At 36.0% G+C, this 26,680-nt stretch overlaps 1 protein-coding gene across 2 annotated transcripts in view; it reads left to right on the forward strand.

Moving 5' to 3' along the window:
• crb (cell polarity complex component crumbs) overlaps nt 1-26,680 on the forward strand; it is a 208,009-nt gene that overhangs the window by 80,044 nt on the left and 101,285 nt on the right. For both annotated transcript variants that reach the window (XM_089101649.1, XM_089101650.1), the window contains exons 6-11: nt 1,562-1,660; nt 5,444-5,560; nt 10,345-10,462; nt 16,805-16,943; nt 18,786-19,002; nt 24,231-24,350. In XM_089101649.1, coding sequence (XP_088957775.1) covers nt 1,562-1,660; nt 5,444-5,560; nt 10,345-10,462; nt 16,805-16,943; nt 18,786-19,002; nt 24,231-24,350 — 810 coding nt within the window. The remainder of the gene's footprint in view (nt 1-1,561; nt 1,661-5,443; nt 5,561-10,344; nt 10,463-16,804; nt 16,944-18,785; nt 19,003-24,230; nt 24,351-26,680) is intronic.

The raw sequence follows: 26,680 nt of genomic DNA on the forward strand, positions 1-26,680 counted from the left end.
TGTTTCTTTTTCACTCAATATTTTTATTGTAACATAATATTGAGTCATAACCACTGAACTCATTCGCCACACTTAGACGCATATATAATTCTGTCGACAGAAAAATATATTTACCAGGCACTATATTGTTTGTAGAAAACAGATGTTACTTCCCCATCAAGTGAATTTTGAAAAATTTATATGTGAATATGTTTTAATAGCTTGATTTATTTTGCAATATAATCCGCAGTTGACGGTCGAAGCAACAAGGTAGTTCGAAAAACACTGCTCTAGAATTTCCCAGCGTGTCAATTAGCAAACAATACATGAATCGAGGGGTCACGCACTTTAAAAAATTGTGTATAGCAGGGCCATTCATGGTGATTGTTTTTTGTCCGTGACAGGAATAGGTGCAACGTTTTTGACGTACACCACACTTGAGGGAACAGGTGGAAGAAGGGGTGCTCCCAATATGCATACCAGGTAGGGAGAGTGGATGTCCCTTTGAGATGCGCTTAGGATGGAATGATTCAATCAACTTGAAGCAACAGAGAAACAGCTAGTTTTCTTGTAAGAAATATTTATGTTTTCATGTGACTCAAAATGTTTCGTCCTTTTTACTGGCTTAGATTTTCGGTATTAGCCAATCAGGCTATGGATGCTTTTATAGTTCAAGATTTTCCATAGCAACGCAACAGGTACTTAACGATTATTTGGCTTCCTTCCTTGACTTACACTTACCCTATGATGCGGTAAGCTCAAAGAAACAATGGTACTGGTGCATTATATGGGCCTTTCTAAAAAGTCAAGTTTGGTTAATGCTAATGAAATAAAATAAAATAGGATGAATATATAATAGTTTATAGACAAATTTGGGCTATATGTTTGCATATTAGGGGGTGTGGGGGGGGGGGGTAAAGCATAGCATATATTAAATACGTTACCTAACCTAGGTACTTTCCCCCCTAAACCCCAAAAAGCAACAGTTTAAATATCGTAACGCAATAACGGTCTCTTGAATTAACCCGTCAAAAACGAGTTTTCCGTGACTGGTTTCCTTGTAAAGGCCCATATAGTGCACCAGTACCGAAATACGTCTAAAAAATAAATCAGTAGAATTAAACCAGACTTTTTGACACAGAAATATAGAAAAATAAGTGTCCTTTTCTTCGCTAAAACTCACAAGTAGGAAGATTAAATATCAACTTGTGAACAGCAAAACAGGATAATTTTAATGGGAGATTTAATAAATGACAGTTTGGCTTATTCTTTACAATTTGGCTTATTATTTACAATTTGGCTTATTCTACGGCCTGAAAAAAACGTATCATAAAATAAAATGAGCCAAAAAATGTGTGTTGAGCATCAGACTCATCCTGTTAAATAAATCTCTACTGTCCCTACCCAAAGGGCGTAATTGTGAGTACGCACCTGATGCACGCATAAATCTATGATACGTAAAACCATTATTACGGATGTTTTGAAGGGTTTCATCTTGTTTCGGTGTCAATATTTTTTTTTGTGTATTCTATCTTCATACTCAGTGTTCTGATATAACCACGTCTACAACGCTTTTTTTTAGGGCCTCTCTGTCAGGTCTCCACTTGCTTGAACGACGGATTCTGCCAGGAAGACCCAAGTGGGAACACAACCTCCTGTCTCTGTAAAACTGGCTTTACTGGTAATAAATCCGTTCCTATAAATTTTTAGTATTTTTGTCCTACACGCACTATTTAATGTTGCCAAACCGGAAGCATTTAGGCCACATGGCTGCTTTTGTTATGGCTACGCATTGAGTTTTTCAAATCGGTGTTTTTTTTTCAAAGAAAATTTGTTTGGCAAATGAGATATTCGGCACTTTTTCGCTCGAAAATTTGTGTTTTCGGCGCATGTTCTCTTATATGTCTACGCTGTCAATATGTACTATCAACTTGTCTGCTACATAAAGCTAAACTCTGACAGAGCGCGACAACTACGCATCCCCTCCCACTTCTTTGGCATTCGGTAAAATGTTCGCCGAAGGCGACAACTTCGGCAGAAATGTTGCGAATTCGGCAGGAATTTAGCAAAATTCCTGATTTCTCCAGAAAGTTCGGCATAAATCAGGTAGCGATTCGGAGAAATTTACGAAGATTGCCCCCCCCCCCCCCAATGAACTGAGGCTCGGGACGCTCCTAACTATAAGAGTCTCTTTTCTATAAACTATTATTTAATATACAAAGCAAACACGAGACAAGAACTTGACTGGATTAAGGCAAGATATGAACTACTTTTAAACACTTCAGAAATCCGTCTATAAATGATTTCCAAAGTCCCTTGAATTTAGGTCTAGAAATTCGCTATTCCATATTCTGCTAAAACTTGGCCATCCACAACACCATAAACCCGGTATCCCACTTTCCAAATTCCAGAAGACTAACATCATAAATTCCCCTGGACCGTGTGCTCCATTTAACGCTTCCAAAACCCAATATAAATTACAACATGAGATTGATCCGAATTGCAAACATATCTCTTGTTCCAAGAATTTTGGAGCTTACAAAATATACTAACATAAACCGAGGGAGCAGAGGATTTTAGCACACAGCTCGTGATACTTCTAATATAAATTAAGGGAACAGAGGATTTTAGCACACAGCTTGTGATAAATTTTTTTTCTTCATTTATTAGAAGCAAGGCAACTCATTTCAAAGATTAAAAACATACCAAACACATTTTTAACTGATTCATCAAGTGTTTTTGCCACCTCCTTACGTGTAATTTTTTTTATTCCCGGGTCTTAGTATTCTTTACAGCATATATGATATAATACAGGATATGATCTAATGCTTATTATTATTTCTTCAACATTCATTCTCTTTTTTTCTTAAAAATATTGCCTCGCTACTCGTTTTTTTTTCGCTTCCGAAGGCCCTTTTTGCTAGGCGAAGAAATATTCGCGCTCTGTCAGAACCAAGCTTAAATGGTTTAGTTAAGGATAGCAAAATTCACTCTGGTAGTGAAGTCACTTCAGGAAATACTCCAGATCCGAAAGTTGTAGTTATTACTGAACCCAAAAGTATAATTAACTAATAATGGTGTAATGTCAATTTTTGTAAGGGGGATTATATGTTTGTTGTGCTAGATGCAGACACTAGTCTTCTTTCTTTTTTTCCCCTGAGAAGCATCGCATTTTTCCTTACACGAAAGAAGAAGAGAAAACGAAAGAAAAAGGAAATACATTAAACAGAATAACAATAGGTCTTTGAGGCAGTATTGCCCAGGCTGCTGATCTGGTAGACACTACAAGCAGACACCTATGTCGTAATGGTTTTGGAAGGGGGGGGCATTTTGCACAAGATGTAGGAAAATATTTGGAAGGTTACATGATTGTGAGATTTTGGTGTAAAGTATGAGCCTGAAGACTCCTGTGTGGGTTCGCTACCAGGAGAGATGTACAGATCGTTCACATCGATGCACAGTACCAATCGACCAGTCGTTTTTATTCTTGGTTTACTTAATAATTACCTTTTAGAAGGGAAAAACATAACAATGAAAATGTTTCGTTAATAAGTTTTCCATACTAGAATTAATATTTATTAAGCAATTTCTTTACAGGACAGTTGAAATGTACTGAGAATGTTTATTTATGTTTTATCTGTGAAAGAGACAAGTTAGTAGTATCGTTCATTAACTGAGAAAAAAAAACCAACAACAAAATAGCAAGAAAACTTATTCTGAGGTTTTTTGTGATTATTGCCATACTTTTCCTACAATTCACCCCCCTCCCCTCCCTCCTCCCGTATTGGCTGGCAAAAAAAGAGAAGAGAAAGAGTTGTTCCGGAAGTGTTGCCTGGGGTAGGAAGACGGGAAACACCGCGTTTTCTCAAGGAGGAGCGGCCAAAAAATATTTTATTTTGATTTCATAGGTTCTAAATCTTACGAAGCAAATGTTAAAAAATTGGAATCTAGGATCGCAAATTGGGCCGATTTGGATTTTGTAAATCTAGCCAATTGAGTTTTAGTCGCCACCATATTTACCATTTTTGTTATTTTTCCTATAAGTGGATAATCATGGTTTCCCCCTTGGGGACAACCTAGTAAAGAATGAACCCTAACCCATAGTAACTGGAATATGGTAAAGCGCCGAGACCTCCATATCATAGATCGGTTTCTACCGTACAATTTGTCACTAAAGATTTTTTGTTAACCAGTAGAAACAAAACCGTTTTTTTCTATATTTTTTAAATAAATTTTTTTTACTAAAATTACGTAGACATGTATGAACTGGAGCGGAAGTTTTAAAAAAAGGTGCCTTCAGAAGTGTAATAAGATCTAAAAAGGATTCAGAACTTCAAAATAAGTGTAAAAATGCAATAAAAAACCGTAAAATATAACAATCGTCCATAGTTTTTTTTTTAAATAAATGAAGTTGCAAAGTTCTAGTTTTGAAGGGTCGGTCGCTCTCCAGTACCTGGTGCACATCGTGAGCGCACCACGCCATGCCTCTTTATTCCATTCATGAAAACTTTTACAATGCATGGCACTTCTCCGTCCCGTGTAGCATGTGCCACCTGGCTCACAGACTTTTTAAAAGAGAGCCACCTTTCGAGTTTTACTTTCTGAATTTATCATGTCGCGCTCAGAATTTATCAATAATTTTCTTCAAAAACCTTTTGAATATGAATTTCATTAACAGCTGTTAGTAATAATTTACCGTTAGATCGCAGAAACACGGTTGTTAATAATATTGTTGCTTGCATTCTTTTTGTTAGGGCGGTGGAAACAGGGCTCCAGACAAAGAAGTCTGGTAAGACACGCGTCTAGGAATGAAAATCTAACTAGAATTAAATATTAATGGGGCTTTATTTACCACAATGCCGGTTTTAGGGGAGGGACAGATGGGGCACTTGCCCCGGGCTCAGAAATCTTAGGGGTACAAAATTTCAAATAAAATAATCTAACGGTTATTATCATTTTGTAATTTCTGAAATGTTATTATTATTAAAATAAAGTAGAGGGTGGAGTTAATAGATTAAGATAATTAATAAAATAAAAACAAATTAAAAACTCATTAGGTAACAATAATTAATAATAATTACATAATTTAAATGATAAATTGAAAAAATGATTTTAAAGTAAATTATTAATTAATTAATTAATCGAAGATAATTTTGTTAATAAGTGCAAATTTGCTAAAATGTGGCCTGAAAATTATGTGGGAGACAAGGGGGCGGGGGTACTAATCATGATTTTGCCCTGGGCGCAAGAAAGGCCAGAACCGCGACTGATTTGCCACAGCGTGGAGAATTGAACAAACGGGGGAGATACAGGCAATGCTTTCTCAAGAAACACATGCTTATTAGGGCACAGTGACATACAAACTATAACATTGTCAAATCAACCATGACATATACTATTTAGCTAATTTTTCTCCCCTAAAATTTTGGACTGTCTGATTTTTAAAGTCGTCAAATCCTTTTAGGTTCCATCTGTCAAAATCCTGTAAATGAGCGACTATGTGACAACAATCCATGTCAAAACGATGGGACTTGTCATGTTTCGGAATCTGGAGATAAAACAGAATGTATATGCCCTGAAGGTAAGACCATGCTGCTTTTGTTTAATTTTTTTGCTTTTTTTGTTATGTGATTATTTCCGAGATCTTATGAAAACTGGTATACAAAGTTCTAACTGCCAGGAGAATGAGGATCAGAGTCTTTTCCCCAGAGTTTGGTTGAATTCCTTGACTTAACCCTCTTGCTCAGAAGGGTCGCAGCTGAGAGGGAACTGGTCGACAACACCGGCCAGTCTTCTCCAACCACCGATCATCAGGACTAAGGAGGTAGCCTCTTATAAGTTGATGTTGCAGCTAAGGAAGAGCTGGTTTTCCGAGGGATTTAAATGTGTGATGATATCTTCTTCAAGTTTTTCATTTCAGGACTAGGGATGGAGCCTCATATGGGTTGATGTTGCAGCAAAGGAGTGATTGAAATCTGTGGTGATTTTATGAGGGTTCTTGGTGGAAAGAGGTGTAGGTGACCCTACCAGTTGACATAACAGGCTTCTAATTAAGTAGAGAGTCACCAGCTCGAAGGTTATCAGGATCTCTGTGTTGAGGATCTTTTCATAGCATTTGAAGCCTTGAACTGGTCACAGTTTGAACGCTGTCTACGTTTATTAGCTGTGCCTTTGTTATTGGTCTCGTCTCTTATAGCATGATTAAATAAAAAAAAAATTTCAACTAAAAGTAAGGAGCAACATTAATACTTAAAACGAACAGAAATTATTAGGAAGATGAAGAAGGATGCTTCCTCCTCAACACACCGCTCTTTATGCTAAAGTTTTTTTAGTACTTTTGAACAAAGCTTCTTATTGTTCTAATTAAACGAACAATAGGTTTCAGAAGTCGTTCTTAAAGAATTGGGACAAAATTCAAACTTTCAAATTCAAACAAAATTCAAAGCCTAAAACCGCTATTGGTTTGAATTAAACTTTATTAAACTCCCCAGTTTCGAAGGATTAAGGAGTAAACTCTTTTCCATCAGTTGGGTTCAGTTTAAATGTAAAAAAATATCTCTCTATGGAATTTGGGACCTAAGGTACAGGAACTTTGAAATGAATCTTCTTAGAAATTTGCTCGGAATGATGCAAGTTCGAACGTAAATTCAGTGGATTATTGGTTGCTCAATACATTGGTACGTTTTTGGGGGGCCTAGACCGTATTCGCCCCTTGAGAAATGTTACCACATCAAAGTGAATTTATCCACATATGGCTCCATCCATATATTCAGGGTTACATTAGAAAGAGGGGGTTTTCTGTATGTTCTACGATTTCATCTTTTTCTACGAAAGATGCACAGAAATCACCATCAGGATCCAAAATCTTAAATATTCATTCCCTTGGGCTTCATGGTATTGACAATTTTTAGTTGTTTAAAGATTCCCTTTTCCGATCTTTAGAACATAGCAGTCCCCCTGCTACTTAATTACCGTTCTACTCTTTAGCACATACATTCGATTTTGGTTTCAAGATGACCACTACTAGAGGCAGTAGCGTATCCAGGGGAGGGGCGAGGGGGCGCCCCCTAACGTAGTATAAAGTAGTGTAATTTACTTAATTAAGGCAAGTGTGCGTTAATTAAACTTGCTCCTAACGCAAGTTTATCGAATGAACCTGTTTTGCGCCCCCCACCCCGCACCCCCTAAGAAAATCCTGGATCCGTCCTTAACTAGAGGTTTCACTTGTTGGGAGGGGAAGCAATGTTTTCAACAGTTGATAAAAAAATAATTAATATGGTAAAATGACGATGGAAATGCTATAACCTTTAGTTTTCCGGAAACGAACATTGTGGTTTTCCAAGTTCGTCTCAATGCCATCCTGGTTGCAAACGATAATTTTTTCGCCGAAAAATTTTGTCAGATTTCAAATTTCAACATCATGAATCGTTTTGAAAGTACTTAATAAGATTTCGGAAACGCCTTAACTTTTAAATTCATTTTTGTTACACCTAAGAGGTTCATCTTTAAATAAGAGTAACTTGCTTTTGCAACTGTTTTATTGTGAAAAATACCGTACTTTATTTTTGGCACAAGAGTGGCTCTAATTAAATCATAGTTGAAAGAACAAGCCCTAGCCCATAGTAAGCGGAAAGTTAATAACACATTTAAAAAGAAACTCATGTGAGGAATAATTCGTCATTTGAAGCTGATTCAAAAATGGTGACTATTATTTCGATTTATCTTAATGATGAAAATTCGTTGCGAAAAGAAACTTATGGAAATTTTGAAAAATAACCTAAAACTCCTCAAAATGGTGTAAGATCAACAATGAAAACTGCACCAATGGAATCACCATAGCAGAAACCAGCAAGAAAAATTCCTATCCCCTATCCTTACCAGGAGGGTGCCAGAAAAAATATTGGGGGGGGGGGGTCCCCAACCCCCTTGAATCCGCCAGTGATAGAGGGTCAAGTGTATTCTTAGAAACCCTACAGTAAGAATCCCTAACCCCCCCCCTCCGAAGGTAGTGACGCCTCTATTCTGTTCTTTCTCTTTGTTTTTTTTTTGTGTTAATAAAACTGAGCCATTCATCATAAATGGCTGAACCATTTATTGGTTCCCTGTTTCACATTTCGATGGCCATTTTCTTAGTAGCTGAAATAAGGTGTAAAACATGACTCCAATCTATCATGCTAAGCAATCAGTTATATATTGTTCGAACAGATGTGTTCAAATATGGTGTGCAAATAACTATTAAATTATATTAGTATCTGAAAAGATATAGATTATGTAAATAGGAAATCGATATTTATTAGTATCTGAAAAAATGTGTCTAAATCTTTTTTTAAAAAAAGAAGAAAAATATCTGAAAAAGATATAAATCAAAAGATGTTGATAGACAAGGAATTTTTTGTTGATTTTTTAGTATGATGGGAAGTTATAATAGAAATTTATTAGACCTCCTTTTTAGTAAGACAAGGTTTGGCTTAAAGAATAAGGTATTGATTCTTCTTAGAAATCAAATAAGTAGTGGGGTGGATGGGGGGGGGGTATCTGGCTTGAGGGCCCAATAAAAAGGTAATGTCTCTTTTTTTGTAAAACTTGTGAGAAAATAACAATATGAATCTATAAGGCCTACTCTCTGCTAAGACCTGAAAGGACATGTCTGGAGAAAAACCTGATGAAATAACAGAAAAGACCTGATGACAAGACCTGATGAAAGAACAATCTTTTGACTTAACGAAACAGTATTGATACTTCTTAGAAATCAATTAAAAAAGGGGGGGCTCGATGGTCCAACTTTGGGTCATCTCACTATACAGACCAAATTCTTGCATTATTTTTGTTTTAACAAGGTTTAGCATCTCCACCTTTCCGCTAAAACGAAACGGTACTGGTGTATTATACGGACAGTTCTATCTACTGCTAAAGAAGTCAAGTTTGGTTAATGCTAATGAAATAAAATAAAATAGGATGAATATATAATAGTTTAAAAACAAATTTGGGCTATATATTTGCACATTAGGGGGTGAGGGGTAAAGCATACAATATATTAAATACGCAACCTAACCTAACCAAATACATATAACCGGTTATAATGGTTTATGAACAAAAATTATAAGAATTACACAAGTGGCAAATCCCAAATTGTAATTTTAACATTCATATTAGATCACCCGTTTAACTCAATTCCACTCTAACAACTGTTTTAGTACCGGGTATCTATCCCAGTATCTGCAGCATCTCCCATTTGACATTCCAAATACAGTATATAAAAGTGTCCGTTTAATGCGCTAGTACCAACAAAACCCTCTACATTGAAAAGGTTTTTTTTTGTATAGTTTGGCTCTTTTGCACCTGGAGCTGGACGAATCACTTTGTCCCTGAATGCATACTTATTGGTTATCAGATCGGCCTTACGAATTAAAAAAGCTATATATCTCGGAATGTACAGTAGGATGAATCTTTCTGCTGAATTTATGCAATCGCCTGTTCTATGTGATGAAGCCAGAGAACATAGAAATGCAATATATGTTGAAGGTACCGGTTTTTAGTTAAGCCCAAGTTAACGTGTAGATCATAATTAGGCCTATAACCCATCTGTAAATATATTTGGTTCATACAAGTTTTCTCCAGCAGATTCCATAAAATTTGCCTTAGTATAATTATGGCGTCGTCTTCAATTACACAAACTACCCAGCAAGTTTACTTTTCAAAACTTTTTCTCAGACTTTTCTAAAAAAATTCTCATATTCTGAGTTTTAAGGAAGTGGGTGGAATCTTTTCTTGAAGGTTCGTAAAAAATATGTTTTGAAGTTATTTTATCGGGTTCGCTTCTAATGATTTACTTTGGTGGAAAGGCATGGCGAAAATTTGAATAAATAAAACAACATAAAAACGAGTGCATTTTTGGAAACGTTTGGAAATTATATGAAAATCATATTAGTAATGGAATTTAGAGGACTGAGGGTTATACTCTAAGATCCGCTCTCCTTCGTTATTGACTTTATTATTTGTAGCAAGGTTCTTGCTTTTGAAAATCCTTATGACCTATTCTTTAAAGCGCAATTTTGACAGAATATCAAGAATTTTTTCTTAGAAAAACAGAAAAGAAACTCATGCGAAATGAAAGTGCTGGTCAGCGATTTTTTGGTATTTTTGGCAAATTTTTTAGACTATACATGTTTTCATTTAAAAGTTAAAAGTCCGCATTCTTTTGGATAATGAGAACAGTCTGGACTTTGAGTTGATAGTAATCCTTTCTTCAATTAGTTTTTATTTCTTAGAATTCAAATTAAACACCTTTATAATCGTTTGTTTTTAGCAACGGTTTTTACTTATCACATTCAGTTTTTTTGTGATTTTTTTAATTCTCTTTTTTAGGCTTCGCTGGACTTAACTGTGAAGTAGACCTGAACGAGTGCATCTCTTCTCCATGCCGAAATGGGGGCACTTGCAAAGATGGCATTAATAATTACACCTGTTTCTGTAAAAACACTGGGTAAGTTATGTATCTAAAGTAATTTCGACAATCGGGTATTTCATAGATGTCACCTGTGGTGAAGACGAGCGAAGGGCAAGTTTTATTGGATTATACTAGCTCAAAAGCTAATCTGAGTTTATTAGGAATTATTTTTTAAAACTATGTTAATTGTGGCCTAATTTTTGCAGAATTGACACAGATTTTCTCCTGATATTTGCGCTTTTTATAAATTTTATTTACTAAATTCAATGTTTGCTATCCCGTTATAGTAGCCTTGATGTAGAATGTATATCAAATCTAAATCTATATAAGATATATATAGAGCTTTCTGATAAAAAATAATAGTGATACAAATGAAACAGACGAAACACTGGGCAAGTCGGCGTCGAAGATTGTGATAGTGTTCTTCTTCTAATGTAGGCCTAATATTTCTTTCTTCTTCAATTTCATTTTTGACTCGTTCTAATTTTTGCTGTCGTTTGTCTTCTAATAGCATAATTCTTTGTTCTTCACTTTCATTTTTGATACTTCCTGATACTTTCTCGCTGCCGCTTATCTATTAACCGCCTATTTTTTTTCTATAATTTCTTTTATCATTACTTCAGACATTTCTTCAGTAACTGCATATATTTTTTGTTCTTTACTTTTGTTTTGATTCGTTGTAATTCTTGCTGCCGCTCAACTTGTAGCCGCATATTTCTTCGTTCTTCAATTTAGTTTTTTACTCGTTGTAATTGTCGTTTTCCCATATGTAATTGTCGATATGATTTGGATTTTCGGCAATTTAACATGAGAAGATAGTTGACACTCTTGACTGTACGCTCTTGCTCAGCAGGGTTGCCAGCATATAGGAAACTGGTTGACATTGCCGTCAATCTTCTACAAGTGGCCCTGGCTAGGATTCGAAGGTAGGGGTTAAAAATTACCTGCGCCACTACCAGTATAGCCTCTTGCGACTTTATCAAAAGACGTAAACAGATCCAAGAGAAAAACGATTTAAGGTTTCCTGGTTCGATCCCGCGTGTCGCAGGGAAGCTCATTTTCTTTGGATGTTTTCTACGGATTGCATGATAATTTCTGAAAGAGCTGTCCTAGCCGAGTGGTTAGTGCGTAAGACTTGAAACCCTTTGTCTGTTAGGACAGGGGTTCGAGTCCTGGTGTTGGTGGTTATTTGGTTTGAACGGGGGTGGCAGTGTGACTCTTTAAGCTCAACCAGTGTCAACCCCTCTCTAAATGGGTGCCTGGAGAAATCTGGGGACTGTAAACAGGAAGGGTGTGTACCAGCATAGGATGACTTGCCCCCAACCCACCATTTCACTTCCTGGCTGAAGGGTCATGAAACGGAGATTGGTACCGCCGGTAGGAATCGTAAAATCCGGAGCCATATTCCTTATCTTACCTTTAAACACTGAAGCTCGAATTTTTCAAATGGTAACTAATCATCTTTTTGTTTAAGAATGATTTTTAATCCAAGTCTAATCTGCAAAGTAAACAAATGTTAGTTAGAGGAAAATCTTGATAGGTTAATTACATAAGTTGAATATACACTGAATAAATTGTGCTCTCTGTCTCTCCCCAGCCCTAACTTTTAAAGCACCCGAAAAGAAAAGTATCTAGGAGTTCTAAAGTGGGCTGAAAAATGGAAAAAATCCAAACATTAGATGGCGTTGGTGATTTCTGTTTTTTGAACTAGCACCCTTTTGCACTCTTATAAGTTTCCGAAAGAGTATCCCCCCTTTATACTTTTGATTGTAAATGAATGAAAATGCTTTTGACACAGTTAGATATGCATACTATGCTTTGAATAGTTTACCTTTTTGGATTGATTTGTTTGTTTGAAACACAATATAAGAGGATTCAGACTCAAGGATGTTTTTGGACAAGGAAATAGCTCTACATCCCTTATTAAGTATAAATTTATTTTAATGATTATATTATTTGAAAAACTTCTCTAAAAAAATCCTTGGCCTTGTTAAAAGAAATTAAATTGTTTCATCAAATTGAATAAAATGATCAGGGTTGTCAAATGCTCGAAGGGTTAAAATAGAATCAAAATTCTGATCTGCCATAACCTCGTGGCTTAATCAATAGATGACTTGTGTTCCTGCGTGATCTTTCTGAGATTTTCGCTTTTCATTAAAAAATTCTGAAACAGAAAAAAGTATACAAAGTTTTGAGAACTTTATGAGAGAATTTTTCATTTCGGGTGTCAATCATCATATCTTTATAAACAATTTGGATTGTTTCTAGAAACTGCCTTTAGTCTGAGATAAGTTTGAAAATGATAATACTTCATGTTAAGTTCTCAGTTCTTTTATTTATTAATAAATTTACAACAAAAATAAAGTAAAACAAAATTTCCCCCCTAAGGCTCCATGGCCAAGAAGGAATAGGGGAGAAAAAAATACCAACAAGAAAATATAAACAAAATCTATAATCCAATCGTCCTCCTTAATAATCTCCAAACTCACAAGCTAGGCAGGGGAGTAGCACATGATTCCACAAACGTAATTCCACAAACACCCAACATCAACTCCAAGGAAAACCGGAGAAAACTTAATTATTAACTAGAAATTATCTAACAAACTTTTTGAAGACACCCAACGAGTGGTATCTTCTGGTAGATTCTGGGAGAGTGTTCCATATCATGTTGCAAGCTGTCAGAGGGTGGAAGTCAGGCCGCATTGATAGAGTATGAGGAAATTTGTAGGTTGTTGGAATTGCGGAAATGATAAGTCGATTGCTCAGAAATAAAATATGTATTATTCTATATATATATTATTCTATAGGGTAGTAAGAAGCTGGCCATGCACCGTTAAAAACATGAAAGAAGCACGAGGCAGAAAATAAAGAGATCTCAAGTCAAGCAAGGGCTTAAGTAAGGGCTCAGAAAATAAAGACAAGCAAGGGCTTAAGTAAGGAGAGGTTAGGTTCCTGTATAAGAGTCTTTGTTTTATTATAAAGTTCGGAAAGTGGCCTCAGTGACGAAAAATTGACATCCAAAGAGCAGAATAGTATGAAACATAAGAGTGAACTAGGCTGCTTAACAGGATACTAAGAATTGGCCCTAGAAATATATGTTTAAGTTTTTTAAGGATCCCGAGGATTCTGGAGACTTTCTGGAGACTTTCTGGAGGATTCTGGAGACTGGAGGATTCTGGAGATCAGACCAATATGATGCTTGAAAGAAAGAATAATATTTTATGTTTAAAGAAAATAATGTTTTTAAAGGATAATCTATCATGTTTTTTTTATTGGCAAAGCGTTTATTTTTATTAATAAGCCGTCGTTTCCACGTCTTAAGTCGTATCTGACGTTTTACACTGCTGAGATAATTGCAAGAAGCTATTTGAAAAGCTGTACTTAAAGGAGGATCATCAGGTTGAAATATGTTAGGAAGGAATTAATGGAAGTATGGTAGGGGGGGGGGGGTAAGGAATTTTTCTCGATTTTATTTTGTTTTTTAGTAAAGATAAAAACTATTATTTTAAGATCAAGAGGGTGGGGGCAATTTATTGTTTTTAATATTTTATAAATAAATACCAAAATAAAGGTTTTTTGAAAAAATAAGGGGGGGGGATATGGAGGAGGTGATGATTCACCCTTCTCCCACCCAACTGGCACTCTGTGCCTCCTTTTGAAAACAGCTTAGATACGGTTTTTATAAATCATGTCAAAAGTGCGAAATGTAGACACAACCTTAGGCTTGACTACGACGATCGGGCGCTGACTTTCACTTGTTGTACACTCCCAAATGCCACGTGTGTCACACAGTTCCGCCACGCATGGCACACTTGCCGAAACAGTTGGCACAGTTTCGCCACGCTTGACTCGCATCACCTGGTTTATGTGATTGTTGAAAGACAGCAACCCCTCGGATCACGATGAAATTTATTCCCCGTCTTTCTCTCTCTAAAAAAAAGATAATTGGCTTTTTGATTTTTTTTTTCCGCTCATCAAGGTGTAGTAATTACTGATTCCTCGAGTTACATGCACTTTGCATCGACCTTGCCTGTTCGTCAATATCTGGAGGCCTAAGCAATTATAGTGTCAAAAGCCTTGAGTGATATACAAGTAATTACTGTTTTGGTAGTTAATAAAGACCAACTATGCTTCCATCTGTGCTGTGGGCCTTTCTCCAGAATCGCGCTTTGTCTGAGTTATGTAACTACAAAATAACTATGGTAACTCCTTAAAAGGTAACTTGGTCAATAATTAATATGCGTGATGCCGGTAGCACGATTATTAAAGTCATGTGTTTTGGTGTCACGTTGCCTGGCGTGATATAAGCCAACATAAGTAGATTTATTTCATCATCGTATATCAGATAAAAGCATATTTTCCCCAAATGAAAGTAAAAAGTGATATTAAACCTTAAAAAACATAAATTATTCTGTAACTGAGGGGATTGCCCCCTCTTCAACCCCCTACTCTGTACGCTACAGTTTGGCTCTTTCTCCGTAAAACAAAACAATTACATTCATAAATGCCTTCAGCTAGGGTGCTATTAAACTTCGCTTTAAGTTTTAATGTCGCTCTTTTCTTTCATTTGAAAAGCAACTTTTCTGTTTAATATTTTGTTTAATGTTTAATTTTTCTGTTTAATGTTTTACGGACTACGCGCATCTTTAGGAACAAATGCCCTACCTTTCGACATTACAATCTCTGAATTTGACAAGTTTTAATGTATTGTTTTTGATAATTCAAAATCGTTTTGCTATCGCAACATTTTTACTTGATGACTGTTTTTGGTTTTTCGCCATAAAATAGCAAAACAAGGCCAAATTGGTGTGGCCCATTTTTTTGCTACTTGAAAAAGGTACTTGAAATTCCAATTTCCGTTCAAATAATCCTTCTCTCGATATTCTAAAATCATTGGTTTGTTACGATCATACCTGAAAAAAAAAACAAACAAATAAACACACATCTTTGACCATCCTTCTCGGAAAAATATTCGATTTTTCTACAGATAGGAGCTTGAAACCCCTGTAATAAGGTTCTCTCATATGCTATATTTGTTGGTATAGTTTCATCAAAATCCCTCGCCTATTTGGGGGTGATTCCCTTATATTTGAAAATTGGCCAAGTTTTCTCAGCCTCGTAGCTTTGGTGGGCAGCTTTAAACTTAATGACTTTTACATTTTAAGAATCACCATAAAAATACCATTCTCTTTATGTATATATTACTCTTTTTTAGAGTTTTGAAACTTTTTTAGAAACTCTTTTTTAGAGTTTCGGTTATTATTAGCATGAGTTGCTCCTTGCTTACACTTCTTTGTCAGGAAATGTTCGATCATCATGTAATAAAGTAAATACAAGGCCAATTTCTGGCAAAATTTAAGAAATTAGAGTATCTTGTTGACTTCCACTATTTGTCTTCCACTGTGAAATTTGATTGCCTCTCACTATGGCTCAGTGATTCCAATGGAGCACAGAAAATCAGCGAAGATAATTTAAAATTCATTATTATAAAATCATATGGCCAGGACAATATTTTATTAGCTGGTTGTTGCAACCATGGCATGTTTTACTATTGCCTCGGCTAGAAAAAGTCAAAGATGATTTGTTACATTGTACATTTTACAGGGTAAAAAAAAAAAAACAAAAAAAAACTAAGATACACATTTTGGGGTTTACATTTTTTTTTTCATAAACAGCACTTTGTTAAAGGAAGATTTATAGCCTGTAATACAAGAATAATGAAAATAACCTAGTACACCGTGAACTATGGTCCATACTAACCAAAAATTTAAAAACACGTTTAAAAAAAATTCGAGTGAGGAAAAAATTCAGTGAACCATAATTAGGAATGTCAATTATCTTAACGTTTATCTTAGGTGTAAAAGCTTTTTTCGAAAACAATGTCTTGAGTTTAAAAAATAAGAATCTTGAAAACTTTGGAAGTGGCCGTGGACCGACATGAAAGGTGCGCCATTAGAATCACCATGTTCAAAAACCCTAAACAAGGAGTTTTTAGCCTCTATCTTGAAAAACAAGGAAAATCGCTTTTTTGCATGGGTAGCAGCGACATGTCATTTTTGTTCTTTTAGTAATCTTCTTCTTCTTGTTTTAATTATTATAGTGATGCTTTGTAGAAACTCAACCGGAACCAGGTTCCGGGCTCTGTAGCGACTTGCTACAGCTGAGATGAAACTATGGTTCCGTATTACCAAGCAGCGATCAATTTTACTGCACCACCAAAACCCTTCTTCTATTAGAAATAAGAAGATTTATAAATATTCATTTAACAAAGTGTCACAACATCTTTTGAATTCCTGCAGGCTTGTTGCAGAGACCCTGCTTTGTTTTGAGATATTTTCCCCTTTTCTGCTCAGATACATTATTTCCTTTACTTTTCAGGTATGAAGGTCGGAACTGTGACGTCGATGTTAACGAATGTGAAGCTAATCTTTGCATGAATGGCGGTACATGTCATAACTACTATGGTGGATTTTCATGTCAGTGTCCCAACGGCTTTTATGGCCCTACCTGTGAAAATGTAAGTCCAATTCTGGTTTAAGGTCAAGTAAATTATGGCCTCAGGCTCTATTATTTATTGAAAGGGAGACAGTTTCGGTGCCAAAAAGTCCAGTGCGAAAACGATTTACATTCTGAATTTTTTATAATTAATAACCCTGGACAAGAGGTTTTAATCACCTATCATGAAAAACAAGGAGAATTGCTTTTATGGTTGGGTAGCAGTGACAAGTTCCTGTTTTGTTCTTTTAGTAATCTTCTTCTTCTTGTTGTTTCATCGCCGGCGTATGATGATATAGTCGGTCATCTTTTTCGTTGATTCATCATTGCTATACCAGGTGTACTTAGCTATATTGGGTCTCTCAAACCATATGTTTACAATGGTAAGATTATGGACAAGACAGCAGTTCAGTATTCTCTCTCCGTTGTCGTTTAGGCTATCTATTGTTACGGGTCCAACAGCTAAATCCCACAGGCCCGACCCATTTGAAATGCTAGCATTCATATCTCCTAAAAGGAGGAGGTAGTCATTGGGGAAGTACTGGCGAGAGCTCAGAACTTAAAAGGGTGTAGAAGTCATCCTTATCTTCTTCCTCGGCTTCATTTGTGGGGGCGTAACAGGTCATTATGGTTATTTTTCAATGTTTGCCATAAAGCCCTGCTCCCAGGAGCCTGTGTGTTACTGGTGTGAATGACAGGAGGGCTTTGCGTGCGGTACTATTCAGCTCTAGGCAAACGCCTCCTCGTTTCTGGTGACCACCGGACCAAAGCATTGTGCGCCCAATGTACTCTTCACCATCACCAGATTGATGTGTTTCAGTGACTATAGCAATAGTAACTTTATATTTCTTTAATTCTCTGGCTAATAGAAGCTTTCAATTGGGTTGGTTCAGGGTCAGAACATTCCAGGTGGCCACATTGATGCCACCCTGGTCAACGATATTCAGAGGGAATCGTCCGTGGGCGGTCTGGGGTTGAGATGGGGTTTGAGATGATATATGCGAGGCTGATTTTCTGGTTTCATTCGTAGCAATAAAAGTTTCAGGGGGGGGGGGCTGCCAACCCAACCGTCCCTAGATGCATTTGGTTCTCTGGTGGCTAGCCAGATATCCAGAGGCACGTGGAGGTCGTTCTTCATGCGTCTATTTGCATGGGAACTAACTCTGGACGAGCACCATTACCTCCAATGAAAATTACATCATCAGATTTAGCATATCAGAGAGCCCTATTGTAAATTTTAAATCCTAGATGATTTGTAGAGGGCTCATCGAAACGAAAATGAAAAATTCTAATGCCCTTTATAAGTGACCAAAGGTGATTGGGCTGGAGTAAGATGTGATAAAAAAAACCAGCATTTATGGTATGTATTACGTATTATTGTCTATATGACGTCGTGAAATCATGTGAATGTCTGATTTAATAGTAGTAAAATTTTAAGTAACAATTACAAAATATTTTCTTATACGCAACAACGACTCAAAATGAGTTCTTTTTATTATTTCTGGTTGAAATTTAATAGACAAATAAAAACAAGAGCGAAAAAAAAATTGCAAAAAGAACTTCAGACTAAAGGAGTTTTATAAACCGTTAAATATGTCAATTATGCCATTATGACCTAGGCTGCTTATCTAAAAGCTTGTCGGACTAAACGCACATAAAAATTTATACTCTCTTGTGAGCAATGGAAATCATCTTACTTTGGTTATACAAAGAGATATATTGGCTTAATATACTGCATCATTTGTATAATGTCAATGTTTAGAAATTGGCTGGGAGTTACGGATACTTATCAATTATATAAAGCATTATGTTTGATGTCTACGATTTGTGCATCATTTTACAAAAGAAATTTTTCTTCTTCCAGTGGGTAGAAAAAGTCTGTGAATCTCAACCATGCTTAAATGGAGGTTTGTGCAGAAACCATAATACACATTATACATGCCAGTGTTTGCCTGGCTATGATGGGCCGCGGTGTGAAATAGAACTCAACGCTTGTGAAAATATTACGTGTCCTGTCAACTCAGCTTGCAAATCCCTTGGAGTCTCAGACTTTACTTGTGAATGCCTACCAGGATTTACAGGTAAGACATTTTTATAAGCAGAATACTGTTGTAATTTATGGCGGGATGGACCCAACTGTATCGAGGCTCAGGTCTCAAAGATCCATTGCCTCTACACCTGCTGAGCTTGTAGAGTCACACCACTAACCTCCATCCCAAACCCAAGACTTGGGTCTTGGCGACGCCTGAATTAGAACTAAATCCAGCAAGAACTGGGATTACAATGCCAGTGTGCCATCCACTTGGCCAGGGTGGCTCCAATGTTGTTGGTTAAAAAGTGCGCTTTGTTTCCTTTGCTCTATTCTTGTGACACATTTTCGCAAGCCCATCACATTATTGCTTAGTTCTGGAGAGGAAAATAGCTCCGCTTTGTAAAACTAGTCAACCAATGCTTTGAGTTAACTAATACTGGGCGTTAAGGAGTCTGATCAGCGAAAAAATCTTGAGTCACAACATTTTCTACAAGTAAATTCTCTGTTTCTCTTTGCATGCAACTTTCCTGTGGGAATGATTACCAGACAATGTTACTACTTGTAATTCTCAGCGACATTTTAACCTTTAATTTTTTTTGTTGAGGATCGCGTTTCATGCTTCGTCTCTGGTATTACCGCAAAACATTGAACTCAAAAATTGACTTCATTTATTGAATATTAAATATCCCGCAAGTTTAAAGTGCGTGACAACGTCAGGTGAAAACAAATCAATGACAATATGAGATAAAACCACAAAATTTATTTTTGGGATTGTTAGCTTTTGAGTTAAATTGCGAAGTGCCATGATATGGATTTTCTTTTATTTGTCTTTTGCCATTTTCAGATGATAATTGGAATTTAATATGATAATAGGAACGTAATATATTTTAAACAAAGGATTTTGCCACAGGCATTGAACTCAAAAGTTAACTTTATTTAGTTAATATCAGATATTCTGTAAATTTAAAGTGCGTGACAATGTCAATTGAAAAACAAATACATGAAAATACGAGATAAAACCACGAAATATATATATATATATATATATATATATATATATATATATATATATATATATATATATATATATATATATATATATATATATATATATATATATATATATATATATATATATATATATATATATATATATATATATATATATATATATATATATATATATATATATATATATATATATATATATATATATATATATATATATATATATATGTATGTATATGTATAGTGTAGTTGAGAAAATTTTCCCAAATCAAGTGAAAATGACTGTAAAAATTAAAGATAAGCCATTTCGTACCATAAAGTACTATAAAAGTATAATAAAGGTTCTTTATAGCACTATAAAGGTAAATATGTACTAAAAAACTGATTTGTTTCTGTTGATGCTTGGATTATGCAGGTTTATCTGAGTTTTGACAAGATTTTGGACGAAAATAAATTTCAGCTGAGGGGGTGAACTAAGGTCTGGGAGGGAGAGTTGCCTCCCGTGCTTATATTAAACTACGCCCCTGCCACATACAGTGAAAAATAGTGCAGTAAAAAATAAAGAAAAGAAATAAAATTCACTATACAAAAAAAAAAACGATACCAATATCAAACAGCATAGAACAACCGGATGACCAGCTAATTAGGTCCTAGCCTCAAGGACCCTTTAGAAATAAGTTCCTGTTGACGGTGGCTTAGAGTACACCTAATATTAGTTGCACCAAATGGAAGGATTAATTGTTTATTCCGGCAAGAACGTGGCAAATAAAGAAGAAACTTGCGATACTTTAAAATAATCAATACGGATTTGATTCAGATCGCTTTCTCGAAGCAAAGGGTAAAGGCCAGACACAAAGGATATAGAATGATCGCAAAAAGTCGAATAAAATTCCGCGTGATAAATTCTGCTCCTGCAAAACGACCACTGTTTGCGTCTATCTTAGCATTACCCATTTTTAGTTTATCACTAATAGCAGATACAGTTTTCCGCCACAGATACGAAACTCAATCATACACTCAAATCCCGAGCCACGAGAGACTATGACGTAAAAGAGGGCAGTTTAAGTGACCCATGCCTAATGAATCACTAAACGACAAATATTCACATTTAGCAATATTTAGGGAGAAAACAATTTTGTCGAAAGAAGAACACAACTGATTACCACCCTCAATGCTAAACCAACTTTACATCGACTAGTAAGTAGCAGATCGGAAATCCAAGGTAAAATACGTCGGAATATCCAATAAAAACGGCGGGGGATATCTCCGAAAGAACACTAGATATACTAGTACTGAAAATATACGGAGAAAATATCCCTCCCAGTCTAACTCCGCCTCGAATCGGTACATATCTGAAAATATTACCATTTGATTTTATTCTTACATAAGAATTGAGATTCTAAAACTTTAGAACCAAAAGAATAGAGGAGCTGACCCCAAGCTCATTTAATGAATAAAGAGTTTATGAGTGAGCAGCATTATCAAACACTTTGGGCACTTCAAGTGCACATATATGCACAAATTGCCCCTTGATACTAGCTTCTCTTAAAAAAAACTGAGTGGGCGTGATGCACATTTTGGCAGCCAATACTTTTTTAAACCCAAACTAATTAGCATCATAATTAACTACATTAATAACATGATGTAATAAAACATGAATCGAATAAATTACTTATCATAGACGCGACAGTTATAGGCTTAAACGAAACACATAAATTAGGATCTTTACCCCTCCCCCCCCATTTAAAACTGGGGTTGTGGTGTTCTTTACTTTTCACTTAAATTAAGAGCCATGACACGAACACTTTTGGCGTTGTTTGTTTTTTCTCCATTTAGGCGTAATAACTGGGATGCAATCTAATATTAGGAATTTAATATAATGTAAATAAATTATTTTGCGACGAAGCGTTGAACTCAAAAAGTGATTTTATCTATTGAATATTATAGGTCCCGGAAATTTAAAGTTTATGACAACGTCAGTTGAAAAAAATTAAAACAAAAGGATGAGAGTATGAGACAGAACTACTATATTTATAGCTGGGAGTGTTTGAAAAGATCCTCACTTTAACAAATCATATAAACCAGGTGTCACTCGCCAAACGTGGCAGAAGTCTGCCAGACGTGGTGAAAACTGCACTAAAAGTGGCGGAATTGTGGCAAGCATGGGACAACTCTAAGACATACTTGGTGTTCTGAACTATAGTACAAGTGGTAGAAAGTGGGTGCCCCTTGAGATTGTTAGCTTTTCAGCTGGATCAAAATTCCCACGACGTGGGATAAATATTGCTTTATTAATCTTTTAGGATATTAGTATAATAATTGACTAGGTATAGCTATTTTAATTTCAGCATTATTTTGCAGCAGAAGCTGGTACATTTAGCGCAGCAAATGTTGCAGGTTGCAGCCGACACTAAATCAAACAGTGTGAAATCGAATGGAGGGTTAACTCCCTGCCTCTGTTATAACCTATATTATTCACACCTTTGGTCCTCAGTTTTATAGATTATGAGCAAGCGTTCGATTCTGTTGATAGAAGATCTATAGCAATGTAATACATTAAAGTGATTAGTGCTATGTACGAGAATAACACTGCTGCGGTTAAGGTAGGAAATGAGGTTAGCAGCTGGTTTTGCATTAAATCAGGAGTTAAGAAGGGATATGTTCTATCCCCCTTTATATGGATTATTTGATGGACTTTGTCTTAAGGAGCACAGGAAAGGCAATGGGAGACCACGGAATCAAATGGGAAGGAAAAAGTCTCCTGGACTTAGATTAGGCTGATGATTTAAGCATCCTACATGAAAGTTTGAGCAAAATGAATGAAGTTGTAGAGGTTTTGCGGATTCAGGGTGCTAGAATAGGTTTGAAAATAGAATAGGTTTGGAATAAGTGAAGATGAAAAGGTGACGTTGGGTAATGAAAAGATTGATCAGGTGGGCAGCTTCACTTACCTTGGTAGTATTATTAGTAAAGATGGTGGGAGCAGTGAAGATGTTAAAAGTAGAATAGCCAAGGCTCAGGGTGTTTTTTCACAGTTAAAAAAAGCTTGGAAGAATAGGAAGATAAGTCTGCAAACCAAAATTAGGATATTAGAAGTGACAGTGATGACAGTGGTCAAATATGGCTCTGAAGCATGGGCGCTCCGAAAAGCAGATGAAGATTTTCTAGATGTTTTCCAGAGAAATTGCTTTCAGATTGTTCTGGGTACCCGGCTGACTGACCGTATTTCAAACAGTAGGCTATACGAAAAATGTGGTTCAGTACCGTTTTCTATGGCTATAATGAATATAGGATGAGGTGGCTAGGCACGTTGTGCGGATGAAGGATGACATATTGCCGAAGATTGTCCTTTTCGGCCAACCGTCTAAGGCCGAACGGAAAGCAGTTCGTCGTCGTTTGGGGTGGGAGGATGTCAAAAAGAAAGATTTAAAGGAAATAGGAACTTCGTGGGAGGGTGTAAAAAGGGAGGCTTTGAATATATTGGGATGGAGGAGGAACGTGCGTAGCGGCTTGGTGCTGCGGTTGTTTTGCTGTGGACGGTCCTTGGACATAGGGTCGAAATATTCAATTAGGGTTAAGGTTCCACTGTCTTAAGATAAATTCCCTGTTGTTTCTGCTTAGTTTTGTATTTATATTAGATCTCTCGTTTAACATTTTTGTCTTTTTTAAACAATTAATTTTAACATTAATTTAAATAATTCTCACCTACCACCTCTATATTCGTTCTAAATAGGCTACACTGCTTTACATATGGTCCATAGGAATGTAACCTTGTTTCTAATTGGCTGATAATTTTTGGCTAACAAACAACTGGTAATTTTTCCATACTCCATAAGGTAAGCTAGTTAAGGTAAGTGGTAATGTGAAATAAGTTTATCCTTTTCAATGGGAAGCAGTCAAAATTAATATAAAATAGCAGCAATTTAAGGCCCCTTTGACTTTTGTCTTGTTGAAAAAGGAGGAACCACATTGTGTTCCAGGTCTATTAAATGTTTTTTCAGGCATGGAGACTTTTTTCTTGCGCAGCTTTAGGGAAAACTTCTTTCAAATCCATGCTTTATCAATGTCACAAGCAACCTTTTGTGTGGCATCGGAAACTCTTATAGTGTCTTTTCAAATGATGACCTTTTGCGCACTTGTAATTATATACCTTTTTAACTTTTTTATGTTTTTCTTTTTATTTATATTTATATTTAACCCAAATAGATGGAGCACTTTATCGTTTACTGTTGGTCTAATTATCTTGCGTTTCATGTTTTCTTCTTGCAGGGATTGCCCCCAGTTGCACTGAAATAGACGAGTGTGACATGTTGAGACCGTGTAAAAATGGTGGATCGTGCAGTGACCTCACAAATGGATTTATTTGTGTCTGTCCTAAGGGCTACGATGGTACGTTTCACAACTTATTGAGCGACATTCACAAGCTTCTGCATTTTAATCTTAAAATTCTTGTTTTATATTGGTATGCCTTCATACAGGAGGGAAATCCCTTGTGATACTGTCTTACAGGAATCCCCCTGAAAAGTGGAAAAATCAAGGCTAAAAATGAATTAAATTTGTTGTTAATGAACTTTGTGAAATACTCTCACTGGTACCAAATTTAATTTTCCACTCTATAACAATATTAGGCTAATGTCCATCTACACTTACTACTGATATTACGTTTAGCAACGTACTAAGGCAGCACTAGGCTGCATCAGACCAACACAGCTGCGCACGCTCCTCTTCCATCCCCATTTATTAACTTCACTCTATAACCTTTCCCATGAGGTTACAGCCTCCTTTAAATGCTCTTTATGACTTCTCCTAGCCCCATTTGAGGAGAACCTGTTTCTTTTTTTGGGCCCAAGATGAGCCAGTCTCCTTCAAATCATATTTATGACTTCTCCCAACCCAATTTGAGGAGAACTTGGTTTTCGTTTGGCTCAAGATGAATGGCTGGAAGGATGAATGTTTCGCAATCTGTTATCCTTCATCTGTGAAACGCGCCCTAGCAGTCTTGGCCTTTCTTCCGTTATATTCCTAAATAGCGGGGTCGAACTCCATTTTTCGTGGAGCTTCTTCGGGGATATACAGTAAGCAAGACCGTATCCAGCATTTTGGTTTGGAGGGGTGGGGGTGGGGGGGGGGTGGTTGTAAAAAACATCTAAAAAACGCATCAAATTTGTTTATATGCATTTTTGTTACGTTTTTACGATTCGGACAAACATTTGTTTGTTTTTGCTGGGGAGGGAGGTCAAGCCCCCTAACCCCTTCCGTCCTGGATACGGACTTGACAGTAAGTCAAACGAGCACCTAAGTCGATATTTTAGGCAATCCCTCTGAAAAACATTTTACGAATCTTCCTCAGCTTGTTAAAGTTCTCTCGTTTCAGAACGATACTTGACCACTGTCATTACTGTGGCTTTTAACATTCTAATCTTAGTTCTGAAGGATAACGGCTATTTTAACTAAAAATACGAAAAAGGTCGGATAGAAGTTATTTGACTTAGAATATGATGACCCTAGCTTAAATTTAATTAATTTGAACTGACCAATTACAGGACAGCTTCCTCTAAGCCAGTTACAATGACACACATGTCACATTGATGTGTAAACTCATTTTCAGTCACCAATCCGGTGAAGAAAAGGCCAACTGAATCCCCCTCTCCATACGCCCCTGAATGCGACACGGTATCAGAATATTTTAAAATGTTGACACCACCACCTCAAAAGGTTCGCTGCCAGGGCTCTAAGCCTCTGTACAGTCTGCATATCTTAGAGTACTACTTCTACTACTATATATCTTAGAGTACAATCTCTTTTGGGATACTATTTGGGCACTAGTCAGTATTATAGAAGTAATTATAGGTTTAGAGTTATAGAGTTATAGCTCTATATTATTATAACTCTATATTATTACTATAACTCTATATTATTATAATTCTATATTATTCTAACTCTATATTGTAACTAAATTATAGAGTTATAGAAGTAATTATAGAAGGAATTATAGAGTATTAATTCTATAGTACTAGCCAGTATTATAGAAGTATAAGTAATTGGGGTCGATTGCTCTTTTCCCTGTTCTACTGAAGCTCTATTGGCTTTACTGAAGTGAATATCAGTTTTTCCTTGGGCCAGAAGACATATTAAATCCCTATTTTGACCATTGAACAATGTTAGGAGACCTGAAGATGACCTTGAAGCTAAACAACACTTAGATTTGTTTCTTTAACTGTGATTATATGCACGTGGGCATGTAGATTGTTCGTACATATGCAGAGGTTCACTGCAGATACACATCAAAATGAAGGAACTGGTTAATTTCTTTAATTTTCAGCTAGATTCTAATTTGTTAATAATGAATTTCCCTTTATTGACAATAAACATTTATGTACAAATTGAATCTTCGGGTTCATTCAGAAACAACGGCGTGAACATGAAACAAACAAAAAATTAGTTATCTCCTATAAGTTTATTTAAGTTTAACACATCTTTATTGGTTGTAATTTTGTGTCTAATTTTGTTTTGTCCACAAATAGTTGTGTTATTGGTCAAGATCGAATTGGCGGGCGTGAGTAAAGAAGTATAAGTACTCAAAGAAAATTAAATTCACAATATATTGTAAAAATTTATTTAAATTACTGAATACTATAAATAGCAACATGATGAGCATCCAATAGAACACTCACACCAAGTCCTTAGGAGTCACTGGGTTGACTAGGTGTTCCTATGAA

Source organism: Artemia sp. Qi Xiang Cuo, chromosome 15 (genome assembly GCF_049724085.1).
Source record: "Artemia sp. Qi Xiang Cuo chromosome 15, ASM4972408v1, whole genome shotgun sequence".
NCBI lineage: Eukaryota > Metazoa > Arthropoda > Branchiopoda > Anostraca > Artemiidae > Artemia > Artemia sp. Qi Xiang Cuo.